This window comes from Erythrolamprus reginae, chromosome Z (genome assembly GCF_031021105.1).
Source record: "Erythrolamprus reginae isolate rEryReg1 chromosome Z, rEryReg1.hap1, whole genome shotgun sequence".
Classification (NCBI taxonomy): Eukaryota; Metazoa; Chordata; class Lepidosauria; order Squamata; family Dipsadidae; genus Erythrolamprus; species Erythrolamprus reginae.
The window spans coordinates 145,316,775-145,341,508 of record NC_091963.1 but is presented as its reverse complement, the minus strand read 5'-3'; the positions used below and the strand labels follow the sequence as shown (position 1 = coordinate 145,341,508).

The window sequence follows — 24,734 nt, the reverse complement described above, 5'->3', positions numbered from 1 at the left end:
TATGATGAATGAAAAGTCAGAAAACTTGGATCATACATATAAAAGTCAAGCACTTAAAAAGCAGAGATCCAGAGGAATTGAAAATTAATAAAAATTAATCTTAATAAAACAAATTTTCCAAGGGGCAGGGGAGAAATAGTGGTCAAGGGATGGAAGATAGAAGAAGGAAGTAAAATCATGGTTTGGGTGCCCCTAAGAGTTATTTAATAATCACCATAGATTGCACAATAAGAATTAGTTATAATGATAATTTACATTATTTGTCTTTGTGTCTTCTCAAAAAAGCAACCAATTATCCAAGAACGGTTGTATGACTCATGAACTTTTCATGAGCCTCAAGCTGAGCTTTCTGTCTCTATCAGAGATTTATAGCAATGAAGTGGTGATCCTTCTTAGACGTGGCATGCATAGTTTGAAAGAAATTTATGCTTTCAGTAGTCTCTGCTTCTCATTTATCTATCAAAGAATGCTTGAGTCTCAGATTCTAAAATCTGGCTAAAAGAAATTAGTCAGATTTTCAAATAGCTTTGTACCAGTGAAGAAAGATTAGCTATTTTGTTTAAGTAGTGGATATAAAATATAACCGAAGGATCTTAGATAATTCCAAGAGACTATTTTCATCGGTTTATTTCCACCTTTCCTTAAAATAATACCAAATAAATAATAGAGTGGACATGCACATTTCCATGCAATATTGATTATCAAATTTCTAAGCATATATATATATTTAATCATTGTTATTGGAATATGGAGAACGGGTGAACGAAATTTGAATATGTTGTTCTCTTCTCTGTTATATTGCTTTCAATTCCCTCTCTCTTCTATTCCCTTTCAAGTAGCTCCATTCATTTCTTCAAGGCATTTCTTTCAACCAAAAAACCTTAAATGTTTGTGTATAGTAATAACAAATAAATGCTCATCTATCAAAAGAGACAACTATGATAAATTAATACAACAAACAATATCAGAATTAGAAAACAGGGAAAACTTACAACTATCACTTCTCGTATGTATTGCAGCAGTTAAAATGAGTATCTTGCCAAAATTCTTATATTTGTTCAAACAAGACCAACACAGATTTCAGAGCATAATCAGAACTGCAGAAAAAACAATTGCTGCAAATCTGCCTTTTATTGAGGACCTGTTAACTGCACAAGTCAAAAAGGGGGCTGTGAAAATATTTACTGATCCCTCGCTTCCTGGATATAAAAACAGTTTCAATTCCTACCCTCAAAACACAAGAACAACTTTTTCCCTAATGCCATCAGTCTGCTAAATAAATAATTCCTGCCCCTTCTCTCAGTGTCTCTTTTCTGTATAGAAGAGGAGCCACAATTGGTTCAGGGGTGAGGGGTGTTGCCAGCTAGGCTCTAGCAAGAGCAGATATGGCCATCCAAGTGATAGCCTCATGTTGCCAGAGCCGGGACATTTCCTTCCTCCCCATCCTTTGCAATCCAACTGCACAACTTTGGAAAATGTTGCACGGCAACCCAAATTTATATTTGGATATATTTTAACCAATTGTGATGGAACTAAATGCCATCTGTAAAACATTTTATAATATTTCTTTTTGTAAGTTACTGATTTTATTATTTTGCAGTTTGTGTTTAGGTCCTCTCCCAGTCAGCCAGGTGTAGGTTATGACCTACATTCCTTGCTCATGCTATCATTGGGCCTTTTACTATGTCTTCTATTTTGTCAGATTTCAATAGGTATCTATATAGTTTTGATATTATTTTTTTGTCTGGGTCCATCAAGATTTTAACTAATTGTAGCATTTCTGTGTCTATACCAATTCCTTCAATATCCTTTTTGTATCTAGATTTCAATTGCAAATAGTGTCACCAATCAATTTTTACATTTTTTTCCTGCAATTGGTCTCAGCTCTTTAGTTTTTCAAGTGGGTCTAACATGTCACTATATGTAATCATTTTGGTTGTTTCAATTTGGATAAATCATGGCTTCCAAGGTATAAAGCCATTTAGGAATTTGTATATAGGTTTTTTTTATGTTCTGCCATGTTTTTAGGGGAGAGTTTCTAATTAGATGCTGATTAAAGTTTTTTTGTATTGAAGTTCAATTATTCCATATGTAAGCATGTCATCCCATATGAAGATCATGGCCTTCTAAAAATAATATTTGTTTGTTAAATTGATCTATTCCTTTATCCAAGTCAGGGATGGTGTTTTATAGTAGAGTTTCCAATCAGGTATCTGAGGCCACCCCTTCTCTTGTAAATTTGGTAAATTAATTCTTTTTTTTTCGCAGATTTTTTTTATTTTCTCACCAATCACAGTACAATGTAAAGTACCAACAGCATCAAATTTATGTATTTATTTATTTATTGGATTTGTATGCCGCCCCTCTCCATAGACTCGGGGCGGCTAACAACAGTAATAAAAAACAGCATGTAAGTCCAATACTAAAACAACTAAAAAACCCTTATTGTAAAACCAAAAATACATACAAACAAACATACCATGCATAAATTGTAAAGGCCTAGGGGGAAAGAATATCTCAGTTCACCCATGCCTGACGGCAGAGGTGGGTTTTAAGGAGCTTACAAAAGGTGAGGAGGGTGGGGGCAATTCTAATCTCCGGGGGAAGTTGGTTCCAGAGGGCTGGGGCCACCACAGAGAAGGCTCTTCCCCTGGGCCCCACCAAACGACATTGTTTTGTTGATGGGACCCAGAGAAGGTCCACTCTTTGGAACCTAACCGGTCACTGGGATTCATGTGGCAGAAGGCGGTCTCGTAGATACCCTGGTCCAGTGCCATGAAGGCCTTTATAGGTGATGACCAACACTTTGAATTGTGACCAGAAACTGATCGGCAACCAATGCAGACTGTGGAGTGTTGGTGTTACATGGGCATTTTTGGGAAAGCCCATGATTGCTCTCGCAGCTGCATTCTGCACGATCTGAAGTTTCCAAACACTTTTCAAAGGTATCCCCATGTAGAGAGCATTACAGTAGTCGAGCCTCAAGGTGATGAGGGCATGAGTGACTGTGAGCAGTGACTCCCGGTCCAAATAGGGCCGCAACTGGTGCACCAGGCAAACCTGGGCAAACGCCCCCCTCGCCACAGCTGAAAGATGTTTCTCTAATGTGAGCTGTGGATCGAGGAGGACACCCAAGTTGCGGACCCTCTCCAAGAGGGTCAATAGTCCCCCCCCCCAGGGTGATGGTCGGACAGATGGAATTGTCCTTGGGAAGCAAAATCCACAGCCACTCCATCTTATCAGGGTTGAGTTTGAGTCTGTTGACACCCATCCAGGCCTCCTCCCCCTTCTCCAAATCAACAATTGACATAGGTGTTGTTGGCTGCAAAACATATATAACATCACCCCTCACCCTTGGGATATGAACGACCAAAGTGGAGAGTGGTGGATCATAAACCATTCAAAATCTCCCTTGTTGTGAATACTTGTTATATCCTAAATCTATAAATTCCTTGGGTGGAGCCTGGCAGGGAGTTGGACGTTTGGAGTGAAAGGGTTTTTCAGAAAGATATTGGTGGAGTTGCTGCAAAAAGGTAGGGGCATGAACATTAATTGCATTCTCCCATAGCCTTCCTATTTGGTGAAATACTGAATACAGTACCCTCACCTGTTCACCTAAAATCCAACATTTATTTCAATTCATAAAATTTTGCATCCTAGAATATCATTTTGGCAGATGGTGAGAATACATAGGCTCCTCTTTGAGCAACAACAAATGATGAAAAACTGGAATTTCAAAGGAACCAATACTAAGGAACCAATTCTAGACCAATTCTTCAACACAGCTTATCTGTCTGGAATCTGCACTACATATTGGGCATTAATGCAATTGAAAGAGCCCAATGATATTTCACAAGAAAAATCCTTCCTCCTTTCTTCACAAGAGAATACTTTATGCCACCAGGCTTGAAATTTTGGGTTTAGACAATTTAGAACTATGCCATCTTTGGTCTGACTTAAGCTCAGTACATAAAATTACTTGCTACAATGTCCAATCTGTCAACAACTCCTTCAGCTTCAGCCACTACACTACACGAGCACACAATACAACTTAAGATAAACTGCTCCAAACTCGATTGCAGAAAATACAATTTCAGCAACAGAGTGGTCAATGCCTGGATGGCACTACCTGACTCTTTGGTTTCTTCCCCAAACCCCCAATCTTAAATCTTAGACTGTCTACTGTTTACTGTTGACTTCACCCATTCCTAAGGGGTCTGTAAGGGCCATGCATAAGTGTACCAACATGACTACTATTCATATCCCAATATCCTTATTTATTTGTATCCATTTCAAGTATTCATAAACATGTTTCTACTGTTATATTATACATGCTTGACAAAATAAATAAAAAATAAAATATGTTTTTATCTTCTCCTTCAAAGCAGAACCATCATTGCTTCAGATAATTGTAAGAATGATATTTCATTTTCATAGAACTACTTGTCAGCTGCTGACACTGCCATGCATTATTGTGTAATATAATAATTGCATAAATTGTGCAATATAGTATCCACTGGGGCATGTTCAGCTGTTGCTTCGACTCCTATATCAGATGGCATTCTGATATTTCCTATTGTTCTTCCAGTAAACAAACTGATTCTTACCTGGAATTTCTGTTCCATCTAGCAGATTAGCATTTTGAACAACATGTGAACTCTTGGAAGAATATATCCCCCAGAAGAATTTCACTAAGAAATTGGATCCAGCCAAGAAGCCAAACTTCAGCTCAAAAAGAGAAAAAAACCCATCACCTAGAATCCAAAATTTCTTTCTATTCATACAATTTCCCACCCATCTCCAAAATCATTGAGAGGTGATGAGAACACATAGTGCTTAGAGGCTCCTTTTTGAGCCACAACAAATGGAACTGGAATTTCAAAGGAACTTCTCTTCAGCAATTCCAAGAAGATTCCAACCACTTGGATACAGGTGGCCTCAAGAGCTCTCACGGAGAATGCTAAGACTAGATGACTGCAAAAAAATATATAAAAATCCTACCAAACCTTCTGCCAGCTGTCAGACCTGATCCCTTCATAACTCAACCATCCTTCCTGAACCAATTAAGCTTCTTGGATGAGAAGTGAAATTTCTTCTTCCTCAAGGAAAAAAACAATCCAGTTGATTTTTAAAAAGCATATTTGAGGCTACCGTGACTTCTAAGCCATAGAAACTGTAGCACCAGAGCTTCCAGGTGTGCCAGGGATACTGTTTAGGTTCTGACTAATAAGCTCAAGCAAAGTAGAACTCCAAGACAGAGAGCTTCCTCAGAGCTTCTTTATTGGGTTTGTTATATTGACAATCTAAATATTTCCCAAGGGTTTCAGTATAATTAAAATAGCAAAAGGTTCACTCTCCAAGTATTACTGGTCACATTGTTCAGTTAAATGAATTGGAGGGCACCTTATGCACTCCCATCCTTATCATCTGACACCTGTGGAGATGACCTTGGTTCCCAAGAGAAAGATTGGTGTTCTGTCTGGCAATACATTCCAACCTCTCCCTCCATACACACACACACACACACACACACACACACACACACACACACACACCTCCATAGTGTGTGGCAACTGAGAAATGAGAAAATAGCTCCTGCCAGGTTTGGTTTGAAGCTGACAAATAGTTGATGCACTAAATTCTTTTTTGAATTATTTGGAGAATTGTCAAAGGGAACAGATTGCATAAATTATGCAGTAAAGAGGCATGTTCAGCTGTTGCTTTGGCTTCTAGATCAGAGGGCATTCTGATATTTCCTATTGCTCCCCCAGCAAACAATTGTAGGAGTGGAGATTTATATCAGACAGAAAAAAAGATGTTCACACATAAAGGTTCAAGTAATATAATTTATTGCTTGAAGTCTATACTGAGAGATATACTTAAATAATGATAATCCTTTTCTAAAATGCAGTTAACATACAGAGATCACAAATGCAAGAAATGTTACATTTGAAAGAAAACTAACAAATTCAGTATTAATATACTACGATACTGTGTTAAATACATGTTTTTAAAATGGAAATCAGATTTTTACTATAGTTGTAGTTTAGGAATTCACAGTATAAAAACTATGAAATGTCTCTGCAAACATTGGGCTATATTTGAGCCAAATATCTAAAGAACCTTAATAAGGAATAAGAAAACTACATAACTAAAATCAAGTTCAATGGATATGTTGAAAAGGATAAAGCATTAGGTTAAATAACCTTGAAAAATGGTGAAATAAAACAACATGAGCACAAATTTTGGAAAAGGAAATCATAATAAATCTTAATAATCAAAACTATCCTACACAAACCTTTCTTTCACAGAAATAAAATGTTTTTGTTCCTATCAGTTATATGTTTCTTATCGATAATAGTCTTTCTAGTCATTTTTTTTTTTGGGGGGGGGGAGGGATTTCTCTGAGCCAGAAACGCACAGGATGCACTAATTTCTCTTTGTGAGTTTCTCCCTGTGGTTGAGGTCAGGCCAGAAAACAATGATGTAGCATTTTGGCAGAAATATGCAGCCCAGTAATGAAGCACTGGAAGACAAGATGGAGAAGACCTCCATAGCTACCATGGCTTTGCCTTTTGTACTTAGATAGGCTGGAAAGAAGGAGATTCAAACACAGCAAAAGGCCAACATGCTGAAGGTGATGAACTTGGCTTCACTAAAGCTGTCAGGTAATTTACGGGCAAGGAAAGCCACAATAAAACTGGTGATGACCAAGATACCCATGTAGCCCAAGACACAGTAGAAGAAGAAAGCTGACCCTTCATTGCACTGTAGAATCATTTCTTGGAGTTCTGAGTGCATGTCCAACTCAGGGAAAGGGGGAGATGATGACAACCAAAGAATACATATACATAGTTGGAAGATGGAGCATGAAATCACTATAGAAAAGCCCAATCTTTTCCCCATCCGTTTCCTCATTTGAGATCCTGGTTTGGTGAAAGCAACAACCACAGTGATGGTTTTGGCCAGTACACTGGAAATGACTACTGAGAAAGTGATTCCAAACATTGATTGTTGGAGAAGGCAGGTCACTTTGCCAGGCTGTCTGAGGAAGAACAAAGGGGAGAGAAAACAGAGGAGAAGAGAGACCAGGAGAGTGTAGGTTAACAACCAGTTGTTGGCTTTCACAATGGGAGTATCCCTGTACTTTATAAATGTTCCAGGTACCCAAGGGAATAGAAGAGAGAAGGAATTGAAAGCAATATAACAGAGATGAGAACAACGTAGTCAAGTTTAATTCACACACTCTTCATATTGAAATAACAATTATTAAATATGAATGCTTAGAAAATTTCTAATCAGTATTGCATGAAAGTGTACATGTCTACTCCAGTATTTATTTGATATTATTTGAAGGAAAGGTGGGACTGAGCCTAAGCAAAATGAAAATAGTTTTTTGGAATTATGTAAGGTCCTTGAATTATATTTTATGTTCAGTACTTACCCAACATATTTAATCTTCCCCCTCTGGTACAAAACTATTTGAGAGTCTGGTTAATTTCTTTTACCAGATTTTAGAATCTGAGGCTTAAGCATTCTTTGATAGATAAATGAGAAACAGAGTCTCCTGCAAAGATAGAGTCATTGCAAACTATGCATGTCACGTGTAAGAAGGACCACCACTTCATTCCTCTATATCTCTGATAGAGGCAAAAAGCTCAGCTTGCCACTCATGAAAACCTCATGGGCCACACCAGTTCTTAGAAAATTTATTATTTTTTGGAAGAGACAATGAAAAATAATGTAAATTGTCATTTTAACTAACTCATATTTTACAATACATGATGATTTATTAAATAAGAATCTAAGAAGAGCCATGCTGAATCAGGCCAAATCCCATCGAGTCCAGCATTCTGTGTCACACAGTGGCTCACCAATTGTCCTTGGGGATCTTGAGCAGAAAGAGAAGGCAAGACCCTCCTCTTCACCTGACCCCCAACAAACGGTACTCAAGGGAATCCTGGCTGCCTCAACCAACATAGAGGCAGCACATGGACATCCGTTTCAATAACCACCAATACACTTGGCATCCATGAATCTTTCTAATCCTGCCTTGAAACTATCCAGGCTGACAGCTGTCACAATCTCTTCTGGAAGTGAATTCCATAAACTAATGACCCCCTGGGTGAAGAAATATTTCCCTTGATTTGTCCTCACTTTCTTATCTATGAGCTTTAGGGAGTGCCCCCTCATCCAAGTATTGTATGATAGGGAAAATATTTTTTCTGTATCCACCTTTTCTCTTCCATGAATGATTTTATACACTTCGATCAAGTCACCTCTTAAACGCCATCTTTCAAAGCTGAAGATGCATTGTCTTCCTAATAGATGAAATCCTGAAACCCTTACCTCTTCACCTAAAATCCATCATTTCTTTCAATTCATAAAATTTCCCCCCTAGAAGAAAAAAAACATAAATAATGTTTACAAATTGTTCACTTGCATTTCTGTAGCATTGACATATCCGTTTCAATAATATTTTCCTTTTGTTTTACTATTTACAGTTACAGATTATAGAATACTAAGAGTAATTCTATATAGATTGATTGTGCTTATTTATCATTTTTCTTCTTTTCAAGACACATATACAGTTTTCCCACACAATATAAACTTATTTCCTTTGATTGTTCTACAATTGTAAAGTAAGCCTGTTCATTCCTGCATATTCCAGAAATTTCTTAATTACCTTTATTGCTGTGGGGAGGGTCTTCATCTTTACATGTTTGAGCAATTACAAGTCTAGCTACCATTAATATATATATGATCAAATAGTAGTTTGCTTTTGTGAGTTGTATCCATTTCATCTATTCATAAACATGTTTATACTTATATCTGTTATATTATACATACTTGCTAAAATAAATAAAGTAAAATGGTTTTCAACTTCTCCTTCAAAGCTGCACCATCATTGCTTCAGACAACTCTAAGAATGAGTTTTGCTTTTAGTGGAACTCCTTGTCAGCTTGTGACACTGCCATGTATTATTGTGAGGGAGAATCAAACTGCTTAATTCTGCCTGCTCTTCTGAGCAAAACCGGGAAGCTGATTTTAACATGGAATTTCTGTTCCATTCAGCAGATTAACATTTTGAAAAATGTAATCCTGTGAACTCTTGGTAGAATATATCCCCCAGAAGAATTTCACTAAGAGTGGATCTAGCCAAGAAGCCAAAATTCAGCTCAAAGGGAGAAAACAAACGAACTCTCACCTAAATTCCAAAATTTCTTTCAATTCATACAATGTTGAATCTACGCAGAGGGGCGGCATACAAATCTAATAAATTGAATTGAAATTGAATTGAATGTCCCACCCATCTCCAAAATCATTGCGAGAGTGGCGAGAACACATAGTGCATAGAGGCTCTTCTTTGAGCAGCAACAAGTGGTGGAAAAATTGGAATTTCAAAGGAACTTCTATTCAGCAATTCCAAGAAGGTTCCAACCACCATATGCCCTCTCATACAGGTGACCTCAAGAGCTCTCAGGAGAGTGCTAAGACCAGATGACTGCAAAGAAAATTTGACCCTACCAAATCTTCCATCATGCTGTCAGAACCAATTCCTTCATAACTCAACCGTCTTTCCAGAATCAATTAAGCTTCTTGGATGAGAAGTGAAATTTCTTCTTCCTCCAAGAAAAAAACAATCCAGTTGATTTTTAAAAAAGCGTCTTTGAGGTTATGGTGACTTTTAGGCCATAGAAACTGTAGCACCAGAGCTTCCAGCTGTGCCAGGAATAATGTTCAGGTTCAAACTAATAAGCCCAAGCAAAGTAGAATTCCAAGGCTGGAATTTCCCCCAAAGAGCTTCTTTATTAGGTTCATCATATCAACATGTAAATGGAAAAAGCAAATCTAAATATTTCCCAGGGTTTCAGTTTAATTAAAATAGCAAATGATTCACTCTCCAAGTGTTACTGGTCACATTATCCAATTAAATGAATTAATGGCCATCTTATGCACTCCCATTCTTATCATCTGACACCTGAAGAGGTGACCTTGATTTCCAAGAGAAAGATCAGTGTTTTGTCTGGCAGTGAATTCCAACCTTTCCATACATGCATGCGCGCGCACACACAAACACAAACACACACACCCCTCCATAGTCCTATGGGTGTCATATGGGATTGGCTGGCATAGAAGACAAATAAATTGAATTAAATTAGTGTGTGGCAACTGAGAAATGAAAAAATAACTCCTGCCAGGTTTGGTTTGAAGTTGACAGATATTGGATGCAATAAATTCTGCTTATTTTGTATTATTTGGAGCATTGTCAAAGGGAACAGATTGTATAAATTGTGCAGTATAGCATTCACTGTGGCATGTTCTTTTTTGGGGGGGTATAAAATTTTCCTTTATTTTTCTTTCAATATACAATAAAACAACACGAGCAATAAAAAACACAGAAGCAATGCTTAAAATACTAATTAATAATATTTCTTAGATATGTTAAACATTCAGAGAGAGAAAAAATGGCTAATGATACTTTCAATATGTACTTTTTATCCTCTTCTTTGCTAAATTAATTAAAATTCACCACACATGAGCTATATTTCATCTACAAATAACAATATTATAAAATCCAGTCCCTTATATTCCCCTTTTCTCTTTATAATAAAACATAAACATCTTAACATCTTAACTCAATATCTAATTTAATCCTTTCATCTCTGTGTTAACTCCTTATCCTGTGGCATGTTCAGCTGCTGCTTCGGCTTCTAGATCAGATGGCATTCTGCTATTTCCTATTGCTCCTCCAGTAAACAATGGTAGGAGTGGAGATTAATATCAGACAGAAAAAAGGTCCATACATCAAGGTTCAAATAATCTAGCATATTGCATAAAGTCTATGCAGAGGGATATACTCAAATAATGACCACCCTTTTCTAAAATGCAGTTAAGCTTACATGAATCACAAACTCAAGAAATGTTACATTTGAAAGAAAACTAGTGTTAATATACTATGATACTGTGCTAAATATGTTTTTAAAAGGGAAATCAACCTTTTACTGTATTTATGTAATACTTAGGAATTCACAGTAAAAAAAAAAACATAAAATGACTCTGCAAACATTGGACTTCATTTGAGCCAAAATCTAAAATACCCTAATAGGGAAAAAGAAAAGTAGATGACTAAAATAAAGTTAAATGGATGTGTTGAAAAGAAGAAAGCATTAGATTAAAGAATCTTGAAAAAATGGTCAAAATAAAGCAGCATGAGCACAGATTTTGGAAAGGGAAATCATAACAAATCTTAATAATCATAACCATCCTACACAAATCCTTCTATAATAGAAATAAAAACTACTATGTTGCTTACAGTTATCTGTTTCCTGTGGATAATAGTCTTTCTGGTCATTTTTTCCACAATTTTTCTGAGCCAGAAAAATTACAGGATTCAGTAATTTCTCTTTGTGAGTTTCTCCCTGTGGTTGAGATCAGGCCGGAAAACAATGATGTAGCATTTTGGCAGGAATATGCAGTCCAGTAATGCAGCACTAGAGGACAGGATTGCAAAGACTTCCACGGCTACCATGGCTTTGCCTTTTGTGCTCAGATAGGCTGGAAAGAAGGAGATCCATACACTGCAGAATGCCAACATGCTGAAAGTGATGAACTTGGTTTCATTAAAGCTGCTAGGTAATTTACGGGCAAGGAAAGCCACAATAAAGCTGGCAATGGCCAAGATACCCATGTAGCCCAAGACACAGTAGAAGAAGAAAGCTGACCCTTCATTGCACTGTAGAATCATTTCTTGGAGCTCGGAGTGCATGTCCAACTCAGGGAAAGGAGGAGATGATGACAACCAAAGAATACATATAAATACTTGGAAAATTGAGCATGAAAGCACAATAGTAAAGCCCAATCTTTGCCCCATCCATTTCCTCATCTGAGATCCTGGTTTAGTTGCCATGAAAGCAACAACCACAGTGATGGTTTTGGCCAGTACACTGGAAATGGCTACAGAGAAGGTGATGCCAAACATTGATTGTCGGAGAAGGCACGTCCCTTTGCCAGGCTTGCTGAGGAAAAAGGAAGAGGAGAGAAAACAGAGCAGAAGAGAAACCAGGAGAGTGTAGGTTAAGGACCGGTTGTTGGCTTTCACAATGGGAGTATCCCTGTGCTTAATAAATGTTCCAAGTACCCAAGATGTCAAGGAGAAGAAACAAAGAGCTGTTGAGGCTAAACCAATTCCTAAGACTTCTTCAAAAGTTAGAAAAACCAGCAGTTTCAGTATACATCCTTTCTTTTCTTTATTTGGATACTGATCTTCTGAACACTCAAAGCAATATTTCATATCTGGAAGCAAAGTAAAGGAATTTTATCATCTTCACTGGATAATACTGAAAAAACACCTCATTAAATTTATGCATCTAGTAGTTTGTTAATTTTTCTTAAGTCTTACTAAAATTGTTAGAATTCCTACCCTACCATTTTGATCTGAAATCTTCCCTTCTGGGCATGGAACACAGTCGTAGCAGCAGAACTGATCCCCCTCAATCCCTCTCTTCCAGGATCCGGGAAAACAAGGTTCATTACATCTAGAAAGTGGAAGAACCTGGTGATAATCATAAAAGGTTTTGAAAATGGAGATATTTAAACACATCATAATTTTTATCATTTATATAGTGAAAATATTTTTTTCTTTGCAAAGCATACTGATTTTATCAATTTCATTAAATAATTTCATTTGTTTGAAAGACAGGGAGACTAAGTAATTACTCAGGGTGACCATGGAAACATGGTCATTCTTGTGATTTCAAATGGAAATGCAAACCTAATATGCAAATATGAATTTTGCATTGTGTTATGATTTTGTCAAATTAATGAGTGCTTGATCGTTAACATTTGAAAAGAATATGCCACTGTTTATTTTTTTAAAAACAGACACCAGTGTATGAACATAATGAATTAAAACATGTTTGATAGAAGAATTCAAAACCTGGTTAAAAGTTGGGTTCCAGAAAATCATATCTTCATCAATGAATAATTGTTTCCCTTTTGGAGCCTGTAGATCCAGTTTTCCAACTCTATTTCTCTGAAAAGATCTGTTTCTAAAAGTGATAAAGTTGATGAGGTCGAATCTACCTGTTGCTTTTCCTTTCTCATTCAGGAAAACTTTCTCCCCAGCTGAATTGTTGAAAGAAATACCTTGGAGAAATGAGTGGAGCTACTTAAAAGGGAATAGAAGAGAGAGGGAATTGAAAGCAATATAACAGAGAGAACAACATATTCAAGTTTAAGTCACTCATTCTTCATATTGAAATAAATATTATTTAATATGACTGCTTATAAATTTTGTAATCAATATGATAAAATTTTATAATCAATATGGAAATGTGTATGTACACTCCAGTACTTATTTGATATCATTTTAAGGAAGGGTGGGACTGATCCTAAGCAGAATGAAAAGAGATTTTTGGAATTATGTAAGGTTCATCAATTATGTTTTATGTCCACTACTTAAGCAACATATCTAATCTTCCTTCTCTGGTACAAAACTATTTGAAAATCTTATTAATTTCTTTTACCAGATTTTAGAATCTGAGGCTTAAGCATTCTTTGATAGATAAATGAGAAACAGCATCCACTGCAAAGATAGAGTCATTTCAAACTATTCATGTCATGTGTAAGAAGGACCACTTCATTCCTCTAAATCTCTGATAGATGCAAAAAGCTCAGGTTGCCACTCATGAAAACCTCATGAGCCACACAGCAGTTCTTGGAAAATTTGTTATTTTTTGGAAGAGACAATGAAAAATAATGTAAATTGTCATTTTAACTAACTCATATTGTGCAATACATGATGATTGATTAAATAACTCCTACCAGCATCTAATCCATTATTATTATTATCATTATTATTATTATTATTATTATTATTATTATTATTATTATTATTATTATTATTATTATTATTATCATTATCATTATCATTATTATCATTATTATTATTATTTAATCTTCAGAGAGGGGCAGCATACAAATCTAATAAACTATAAACTATAACCTATAACTATAACTATAATTATAACTACAACTACAACTACAACTACAACTATTTATTTGTTTATTTATTTGTTTGTTTATTTATGCTCTGCTCTCCTGCCAGTTCTCATAGCAGCTGCAATCAAACAACAAAGAAGCCTTCCCTGGACCCAGCCGTGCTTAACAACTATCGTCCAGTCTCCAACCTTCCCTTTATGGGCAAGGTTGTTGAGAAGGTGGTGGCGCTCCAACTCCAGCGGTCCTTGGAAGAAGCCGATTATCTGAGCTCTCAGCAGTCTGGTTTCAGGCCCCGCTACAGCACGGAAACTGCTTTGGTAGCATTGATGGATGATCTCTGGTGGGCCCGGGACTGGGGTTTGTCCTCTGTCCTGGTGCTTCTTGACCTCTCAGCGGTTTTCGATACCATCAACCATGGTATCCTTCTGTGCCGGCTGGAGGGGTTGGGAGTGGGAGGCACTGTTCTTCAGTGGTTCTCCTCCTATCTCTCCGGTCAGTCACAGTCGGTATTAGTGGGGGGTCAGAGGTCAACCTCTAGGTTTCTCCCTTGTGGGGTGCCTCAGCGGTTGGTCCTCTCCCCCCTGCTATTTAATATCTACATGAAACCGCTGGGTGAGATCACCCAAGGGCATGGGGTGAGGTATCATCAATATGCTGATGATACCCAGTTATACATCTCCACTCCATGTTCAGTCAATGAAACAATGGAAGTGATGTGCCAGTGCCTAGAGGATGTTGGGGTCTGTATGGGTGTCAACAAGCTCAAACTCAATCCAGATAAGACCGAGTGGCAGTGGCTTTTGCCTCCCAAGGACAATTCCATCTGTCCATCCATTACCCTGAGGGGGGGGATTATTGACCCCCTCAGAGAGGGTTCGCAACTTGAGCATCCTCCTCAATCCACAGCTAACATTGGAACACCATCGTTCAGTTGTGGCGAGGGGGGCGTTTGCCCAGTTTTGCCTGGTGCATCAGTTGCGGCCCTATTTGGACAGGGAGTCATTGCTCACAGTCGCTCATGGCCTTATCACCTCGAGGTTCGATTACTGCAATGCTCTCTACATGGGTCTACCTTTGAAAAGTGTTCGGAAACTTCAAATTGTGCAGAATGCGGCTGCGAGAGCTATTGTGGGGCTTCCTAGATTCGCCCACATTTCTACAACACTCCATTGCCTGCACTGGCTGCCGATCGGTTTCCGGTCACAATTCAAAGTGTTGGTAATGACCTTTAAAGCCCTTCATGGCATTGGACCAGAATACCTCCGGAACCGCCTTCTATCGCACGAATCCCAGCGGCTGATAAGGTCCCACAGAGTTGGCCTTCTCCGGGTCCCATCGATCAAACAATGTCGTTTGGTGGGCCCCAGGGGAAGAGCCTTCTCTGTGGTGGCCCTGGCCCTCTGGAATCAACTCCCCCTGGATATTAGAACGGCCCCCATCCTCCTTGTCTTTTACAAGTTACTCAAGACCCATCTATATCACCAAGCATGGGGGAACTAAGACATCTCCCCCAGGCTTTCTTATATTTTATATTTGGAATGTATGTGTTGTATAGTTTTTAATTGTTGGGGTTTTTTATATAATTTTTATTATTAGATTTGTTCCATTGTTATACTGTTTTTATTACTGTTGTGAGCCGCCCTGAGTGTTCAGAGAGGGGCGGCATACAAATCTAATAAATTGAATTGAATTGAATTGAATGTTGTGAACTACCCCGACTCCTCGGAGAGGGGTAGCCTTGAAATCCAATAAATAAATAAATAAATAGATAGATAGATGATAGATAGATAGATAGATAGATAGATAGATAGATAGATAGATAGATAAATAAATAAATCCACAGACTGGGGAGGGGGAGATCTCAACAATGTGGATTGATTTGCCTGGATGTATCGCTCGGCGTCTCACTCTCACTAGCAGCTCTTACCTGCCAATTCTATAGCAGTTTCTGGATGATCAGAATAGCAGAATACCTGAATGACATAATAAGAAAACAAACCAATTTTTCTGCATTGTTTTTATACAACACAACTTTGGAAGGGACCTTGGAAATCTTCTAGTACACCACCTTGCTCCAGGAGAAGACCTTACAACAATTTAGACAAATGAAACTCCAATATCTTTGTAAGTAATGTAGCATCCAGGATTTCTGAAGGCAAGTTTTTACACTAATTCATTGTTCTGTCGGGATATTCTTCCTTACTTCTAAATTTTTAATCATACTTAAGTTGATTTAATTTGCAGAAAATATGGTTCAAAAGATAATTCTACATCAAACTGTTCATTGAAATGAAACAAGAGTGCAATTAAAAGAGAATACCTGCCAAGCCTGCAGATTTGGAAGACCAGGTTTGTTACCCATCATAGTTTTCTTCCTATTGGAACCTAACATGTATAGAGCCTGCAAAGTGTGAGCCACAGCATAAACAGCATTGTAGACACTGTAGCTTTGGCCAGTCATTTCCATTTCAAACACAGGCCCAGGAAGATCCCCCAGCTTCATCTCCTCGGTGCATTTCTTACTATGCATTCCTTGTAATTCTGATTTTGGAAATGAACAATCAAATGATTGTTCCCAAACATTCTGCCGGAACCCATCTCTGTAGACTGAAAGAGGATTTATAGTCTGGAGAAATTCCTTGAAACCTACAACTTTTGATGAATGAACACTGAAGGAAATAGACCCATTATACATCTTCAGATCCCATGTGATTTGAATGCCTGATAATATGAAATCAATCTGTGCAGTCATGATCCACACCTTTCTTAATAATACAGTTTTTTTGCTTTCAGGATCTACCAGAAATGTTACTAATCTTAGCCATATAATTGTCAAAGCTTCCCCATAGACAAGAAACACATTGGCTTTGCTGTTCATCATATTAATGGAAATAGTGGAGATCATTTGATAAAGTTCTGAGAATTTTTCCAAGTGGACTACTTGAGGAAGCCTTTCTATAAACGCTGAGCAGATTCCATTCTGTGAAAGTAAGGGCTGCATTTTCTGTAAGAAATTTTCTCCATTGTTGTTATCAATAGAAAATATCCCAATCCATGTCCACTTGAAAAGATGAAGCAGTTGAATAATTCCAATCCATTGATGATCCTCTTTGGGGGCCATGAAATATAGTGAAGAAAGCTTACTGGTCTGAAATTTCTCTTGGGCTAATGAGCCGTATGTTAGCTAAAAGAAAATCCATTAGTATTCTTTAGACTTAGAGTCTTTTGATTCAATTTAATTTTCTTATCTTGCCTTTGTATACAATTTAACTGAGGAATGTTTTCCCCTACCATTTTAAAAATATAGTAACTAAACAGGAGTGCTCGACGGAGCAGAGAAGAGCAGAGCCAGCTCCTCACTTTCTTTTTCTTTCTTTCTTTTTTAAAAGAATTTTTATTGAATATAAATATTTTTTTAAAAATTTCGATCAGCATTTCTGGGAGAGCAGAGCAGAGAAGAGAAGATTCCACAATAAGAAACATACTGAACAAAGGCAAGACATTAAACCGTAAGTGATTGATCCCTGCTTCCCATTGAACACTACAAAGCCTCAATCTGCGCAGCGCACCCCAGGACCTCCAGCACCCTAGCACCATCAAACTTCTTGCCATCAGCCCGAACCCCTGCAGAATCCACCTAACCCTGCCACCAGCCGAGCTATCAACCAAGGCTTGGAGTCATCTAAAGCTTGTAAGCCAAAAGAGAGACCAGGGAATGAGGTGAATAACCTTAAAATGTTGCTGGAAAGTATGTGTGAGAGCTACCTAGCTGTAAACAGCCCTCCAAGCTTCTATCCTTTGAAAAACAGACCAAGCCATAATCTTTTGAACAAGCGCCAGGAGTCCTGTTAACAGCAAAATGACCTGCAAGCGCTCCATTCAAAAGGGAGAACCAAAAATCTTCTAAATTGCTTAAAATTTCAAAGTGCTGGCTGTGGAGGAAGAAGTGTGGGGTACTGTACATTTGAAAGCCATTGTTCTTGCCTGTTTCAACTATTTGCCTCTCTCTTAAAGTTACAAACTGCTTAAGTGAAGTTGTTAAGTATCACCATGACAACCAGGTCGTAAAGAGGCCCACAGAGCAGGAAGCCATAAATCCAGGCAGGGTACATCAAAGAAGAAGCCTAACTTCTCAAGCATCTGGAAAACATCACACTTTCTACTCCATTCCATTGCCTCTCCCTTCATACACTGAATCTCAAAGCAGACATGCCAATAATAAAAATAATATACAACAGCAAGCAACAATTGATAATGACAACTATCAATACTTTAAATGCAATGACAAAATCAATGATCATGATGTTTTCATAAAATGCCAGACTTGCAATCAGTCTGCTCACAACAACTGCCTCAATATTTCTAAACATATTGCCACCTTTCTAAAATCAAACTCTTCATTTCTTTATATGTGCTCATCCTGCACCCCTAAGCTAAATATACTCAGCAGTTTGTCTGATGAGATTAACACCTTAAAAAAGCCATCAAAACCCAACAAGCATTCATAGAAAGTATTGAAGAAAGTATTGAAGCAAGACTTCTCAAAACCCACAAGCATTCACAGAAAGTATTGAATCAAGACTCTCATCCATGGAGAAAAATATCCAAACACTGATTAATCGAGATCCACCCAACAAAATACCACTCACCACTCCACCACCCCAACATCAACCTCAACCACTTTCAATACTCCAAAAACCCACTAATTCTACCACTGATATCTTTACCCTTGTCAAGGATGCCATGGAATGTGAACAAAAACATCAGAATGCTATCCTCTTTGGTCTTGAAGAAAGCCATGAATTGGATATAACAAAAATAAGAAATATCATCCACCTCCATCACTCACATGCACAAACAATCGCCCAAGAAGACATTTTGGAAGTTACCAGAATTGGACCTGAGCACAAGTATAACGATGGTTCAATAGCCCCCCACTTCTGCAAAGTAGTATGCAAAAATGAACAAATAAAACAGCAATTCATCAAGACCATTAACCACATTGCCAGAAATAACAAGTCCTTCAACAAACTCAGATCCAGACCAGATCTTTCTCTCCTCCACCGTATTCGCTCTCGTGAACTACGGGCAGAACTCAAGAGATGCTATGAACTTGGTGAAACAAACCTTTATATAGATTACCACACGGAAATCATCAAAGCCAAAACCCATAATCCTCCCTACATCTTCCGGTCTAACTTCCAACCTATCACCTCACAACATCAAACTGACATCTGCCAGATCACCAACCCACAAGAACAAATGGACAACCCTACCACCTCAAATGAAGAATAGGAAAGTGTGCACCTTACTTTGTCTAACCACCCCAAAACCAATCCCCAACACAAGACCAGTCTCAAATGTAAACTATTAAATGCTAGAAATTTAGTCAACAAGATGTCTGAATTCCTCCTTCTGCTTGACACCTCCAACTTTGATATAATTTTTATATGCGAAACATGGCTAAATGCTTCCTACCCAGACTCCATTATCAAATCAAAAAATTACCATGTTTTCCGCTCAGACCTTGAATCCCACAGAGGAGGCGGAGTAGCTATATTCTACAAAAAATCGCTGAACCTAAAAATCCTCAAAGTTGCACAGGATTTATCGGTACCTGAAACTATTGTCTGTGATTTATCCCTAAATACCACAGTTCACTTCTTACTCTGCTACAGAGCCCCAGACTATGACATCGAACATGCTAACAAATTATCCACATTACTAACGTGGGCAAACAACTGCCCATACATTATCTTCCTCGGAGACCTCAACCTACCACACATTAACTGGTCCTTAAATGAATGCAGTACGGAACCCATCCATTCTACTATATATAATACTGTCACTATCTGGGAGTCGACCAACTAGTAGCTAACAATACCAGACTTTATAACTGTCTGGATCTCATCTTCTGCAACAGCAAAAGTGCAATATATGGCTTACAAATAACAGAACCATTTTCCAACAGCGACCACAGCATGATAAACTTCAGTCTCAACCTAAGCCACACTATGATCCACCAAAATAATACAACACCAAAATTCAATTTCAAAAAAGTGAACTATGAACTCATTGAAGCCCACCTCTCAACATTAGACTGGAAAACTCTATTTTCTGAATGCTACACTGCTGATGACCTCTACAACACATTCCAACTCAAAATGAAAATTATCGTCAGACTTCATGTACATCTAACATGTACCATAAACAAAACAAAAAATAACCTCCCCATCTCATTAAGAAAATTGCAAACAAGAAAAAAATCTCTCTGGAGGAAAAACAAAAAAGGACAAGTTTCCAACTTCAAAAGCCAATATAAAAGCATTTGCAATCAAATAAAATCAGAATGCCTTAACTACTACAGCAAACAAGAGGAAAATCTCCTACACACCAAAACTAATAGAGCTTTCTACAACTTTGTCAACAATAAACTCAAAGACTCTAGACTCATTCACCTCTCAAAGGACCCAACAACAAAGAATACCACGATGATTCATCCAAAGCCAACCTCCTCAACTCTTTCTTTGGCTCTGTCTTTGTTAACAGCAATGGCTCATCCCCCAATTTCATCAATTGCACCTCAAACTCCCTCAACGACATAACCCAAGTAGACTTCACTGAAGACTGAGTTGAAAAAGCATTACGTGACCTTAAACCTTCTCTATCAGTCGATCCAGATGGTCTATGTGCTTACTTCCTAAAAAAGCTCTCTTCTGCCATAGCTGAACCACTAAGCATAATTTTCAAAAAATCCTTCAGAACCAGCACACTTCCTAAGCTATGGTTGAAAGCAATGGTCATCCCCGTGTTCAAAAAAGGAGACCCCTCTCTTGTTGATAACTACAGACCAATTTCACTATGCTGCATCCCATGCAAAGTCATGGAATCAATTATAAATAAATCAATTACTCTCCATCTAGAAACTAATAATTTGCTCTCTAACAAACAATTTGGTTTCAGAAAAAAACTATCCTGCAACCTGCAGCTCCTCCACTGCAAAAATATATGGACAACTCATCTAGATCAAGGGAAATCTATAGATGCAATTTATATCGACTTCTGCAAACTGATTCAGTGTTCCACGACAAACTACTCCTAAAACTCAAATCCTATGGCATCTCAGGATCCCTCCATAGCTGGATTACAGCATTCCTGTCAAACAGAGAACAAGTGGTCAAAATAGGAAGCACCATATCCACCCCCATCCCAGTTAAAAGCGGTGTTCCCCAAGGTAGTGTATTGGGACCAACACTCTTCATTCTCTACATCAATGACCTTTGCGATTACATCACAAGCAACTGTGTCCTCTTCGCCGACGATGTAAACCTCTTCAACACCACCGATAACACAACTACTCTCCAAAAAGACCTGAACTCTGTTTCTGAGTGGTCTAACACATGGCAACTCCAAATCTCAACTAGCAAATGCTCTGTCCTACACATTGGGAGGAAGAATCTGAACTTCAAATGTGAACTGAATTATCAAATTATCACAGATAATCCCCACTCGGTTAAAGACCTTGGTATACTAATAACAAAAGATTTAATTAAGTGCCAAAGCCCACTGCAACAACATAGCCAAGAAGGCTTCAAGAGTTGTAAACCTAATCCTACATAGCTTCTGCTCTGGCAATCTCACACTGCTTACCAGAGCTTACAAAACTTTTGTCAGACCCATCCTCAAATACAGCTCATCTGTTTGGAACCCATATCGCACCTCAGACATTAACACCCTTGAAAATGTCCAAAGATACTTCACCAGAAGAGCCCTTCACTCCTCCACTCGAAACAGAATACCCTACGAGACTAGACTTTCAATCCTGGGCCTAGAAAGCCTAGAACTAAGGTGCCTTAAACATGATCTAAGTATTGCCCACAAGATCATATGCTGCAATGTCCTGCCTGTCGGCAACTACTTCAGCTTCAACCACAACAACACAAGAGCACACAACAGATTTAAACTTAATATTAACCGCTCCAAACTTGACTGTAAAAAATATGATTTCAGTAACCGAGTTGTCGAAGCGTGGAACTCATTATCGGACTCCATAGTGTCATCCCTGAACCCCCAACACTTTACCCTTAGATTATCTACGGTTGACCTATCCAGATTCCTAAGAGGTCAGTAAGGGGCGAGTACAAGTGCACTAGAATGCCTTCCGTCCTCTGTCCTATTGCTCTCCTATATCTCCTATTCCTTTCTTCTATTCCTATATCTCTTCTTCTATTCTTTCATTGATATGTTCTATTACTATACCTTCTTTTCTATTCTTTCACAGATATATTTTACTATGAGTATCTCCTCTATAACCTTCATCATGTATTTTACTATGTGTATATATATATATATATATATACTCACTAAAACTCTCAATGTGTATTGGACAAAATAAATAAAATCTCCAGGGTCCTTTCCAGCCCTGTTATTCTGATGTTCTCATTGCCTGAAAATGTATATTCTAAATCAATTGCTTTAATAGAAGCCATTCATATCTTCCCTCAAGCAGTGACCCTTGATAGTTACTTCCTTTAACAGGCATTGTAGTTTCAGAAAAGAATATCAAGCAGTACAACTTAAGCCAGGCAGAACATCTTAAGAGAAAGGTAAGCCTAATCTTTGATTCTTATTAATTATTCTGATTAACAGCCAAACAATTAAGAGTTTTCTGCTCAACCCCTTCAGAACCTACTTGTGGAATCTTGAAGAATCCTGTAATTTCAGCTATGTAAGATGATGTGACAAAATCCAATCCCCCAATAATAGCCATGAGATTCTTCTGGTGATCACATTTGTAGTTAGGGACAAATTTCTGGGATTTGAAAAGCAGGTCCATAGTGGTGCGATAGGTCATCCTTGAATTGTAGTAACTGTCACAGATGTGGAACCCAAGAGTGACATTAGATAAGATCTGGGAGTCCTCATTGATCTCCTTCACAGCAAAAGCTAAGGCAAGGATATGCTGGTAGAATTTGATTATTACACTGCAAATGATTTAAATATCCCCATTGAAAGAAGAATTTGGAAAGTTAGGAAAGTAATAGGTTTTTTAAAATACTGAATAATTTGTAGAAATCTCAGATTCAATATTTTAGTTTATTTGTACAATTTGCAACAAATATCTACTACAAGAAATAAATATAGTAAATTTTCATGGAAACTAATTAATTGAAATTATGCCCTAACTTTCCCCCCAAATGGAATAGGAATAATTTCAGTATGTATCAGTCATTTATTGAATGTATGTTTTGTTCAATGTTAGCATACATTTTTAAAAAAAAAATTATCTCAAGCTTCTTCAAAAGATGTTTTCAACCAAAATGTCATATATTATACAGTGGTTCCTTGACTTTCACAGGTCCGACTTTCACGGAAAGGCTATACCATGGGTTTTCAAAAAAATATTAATAGAAAAAATACTGTTATTTTTGAACATTTAAATGTTTTATTTTTGAACATTTAAATGTTTTCCCATGGCCACCTGATTTACTGTGCATTTTAACTCTCCTCCCCCCCCCCCAGCTGTCCTGCTTCTTTAAATAAAAGCTCTGCTTACGCCCCAGCCTCCCAATCCCTCCCCTTTAATTCTTGGAGCCTCTTTTTCCACTGCCATCGCTTAACTGCTGCCTGCTGCCACTGCCTCTTCTCCCCCCACCTACCTAAGCTATCTCCCTTAGTGGTAGCATCCAACTGCCCAGCTGACCAGCCTGAAATCCCGGCTTCGAGTCCTGGCCTGGATCCCTCTTGCCTTGAGCTTCCCCTTCCCGTGCCCTGATGCTGAGCTCCGGTGCTGCCACCGCCACCATGGAAGACACTGGCAGCGAGCACAGCAAAGCCCCCAGCTTGCCACCTTGTTGCCCCTGTGGGTTCAGGGGGTAAGTAAAACCAGGAATGGAGGAGAGTGGGGGAGCAAGGAAGGAAGGGAGCGTCTCTACTTCACGTAAATTTGACTTTTGCAGGCGGTCTTGGAACATATCCCCCACAAAATCAAGGGACCACTGTACAATATACTCTTCACCCATAAAGTAAAGAAAAAAATGTTTATTCTCCCATAACTAAAAACATTTGAAAGATAGATTAGATATAAATTTTATATTTATGTTGAGAACCTTTTACTCCCATATGCAATTTTGGAGAAACTGAAAAAAGAAAAACAATCTTACTTTGACACATCATAAGATGTTATATAAGGATGTTCCTTAAAATTAATTTCATAAAGGCTGTAATAGGTGTGGGACACTATCCCACCAACGATGAGGTCCCCGGTCTGATACCACTCATGTGGAACAAGAAAAGCATCACTTGCAGGGCAGCTCATAGTCACTATTTGTTTCACTATGAATATCAGGAGGAGCAACATCTTTACTCTTGAAAAGAGTTTTGGGTTTTTTATCCTATGTTACAGGAAAGATTTTATTATTCCAAATGGCAATCCAGCAATTAATTCAATGTTTATATCTGAGAGTGCACTTAATCAGAAAATCTACCATTGGGTATTTGGAGATCCAAGAGAGTGCAAATTCTTTCTTGAATAGCATCAGGGTTTGAATAGATATTCTAACAGAGGAGAATAGAGGCAGGGAACTCATTGCAATAACTCTGAACCACAGCAATTATGTTCCCTGTGCCAATCTCCCTAGGGTTCAACATACATTGATTGTTGTTGAAGTGAAATAATCATTTGTGCAGTTTTTAATGTTTTTGCCTAACAAAGAAAATAAGGTGATTGC

At 37.9% G+C, this 24,734-nt stretch overlaps 2 protein-coding genes across 2 annotated transcripts in view; both read right to left on the bottom strand.

The window, feature by feature from the left end:
* Nucleotides 1-24,734, bottom strand: part of LOC139154299 (uncharacterized) — a 1,065,525-nt gene that overhangs the window by 828,833 nt on the left and 211,958 nt on the right. The gene's annotated exons all lie outside the window — the stretch shown is intronic.
* Nucleotides 11,396-22,981, bottom strand: LOC139153185 (vomeronasal type-2 receptor 26-like). Its single transcript, XM_070726821.1, has 5 exons — nt 22,697-22,981; nt 16,325-17,188; nt 12,941-13,168; nt 12,430-12,556; nt 11,396-12,297 (listed from the first exon to the last, which is right to left on the bottom strand). Exons 1-5 carry the CDS (start codon nt 22,856-22,858, stop codon nt 11,396-11,398), a joined length of 2,283 nt encoding a protein of 760 aa, XP_070582922.1. The 5' UTR covers nt 22,859-22,981.

Excerpts from the sequence above, each read along its gene's own strand:
- LOC139153185 (XM_070726821.1), bottom strand. The coding sequence starts at position 22,858 with ATGACCTATCGCACCACTATGGACCTGCTTTTCAAATCCCAGAAATTT. Across the intron at positions 13,169-16,324 it reads CAAATCTGCAGGCTTGGCAG|CTCCACTCATTTCTCCAAGG; the intron begins GTATTCTCTTTT and ends CCTTTTAAGTAG. Across the intron at positions 12,557-12,940 it reads GGAACCCAACTTTTAACCAG|GTTCTTCCACTTTCTAGATG; the intron begins GTTTTGAATTCT and ends GATTATCACCAG.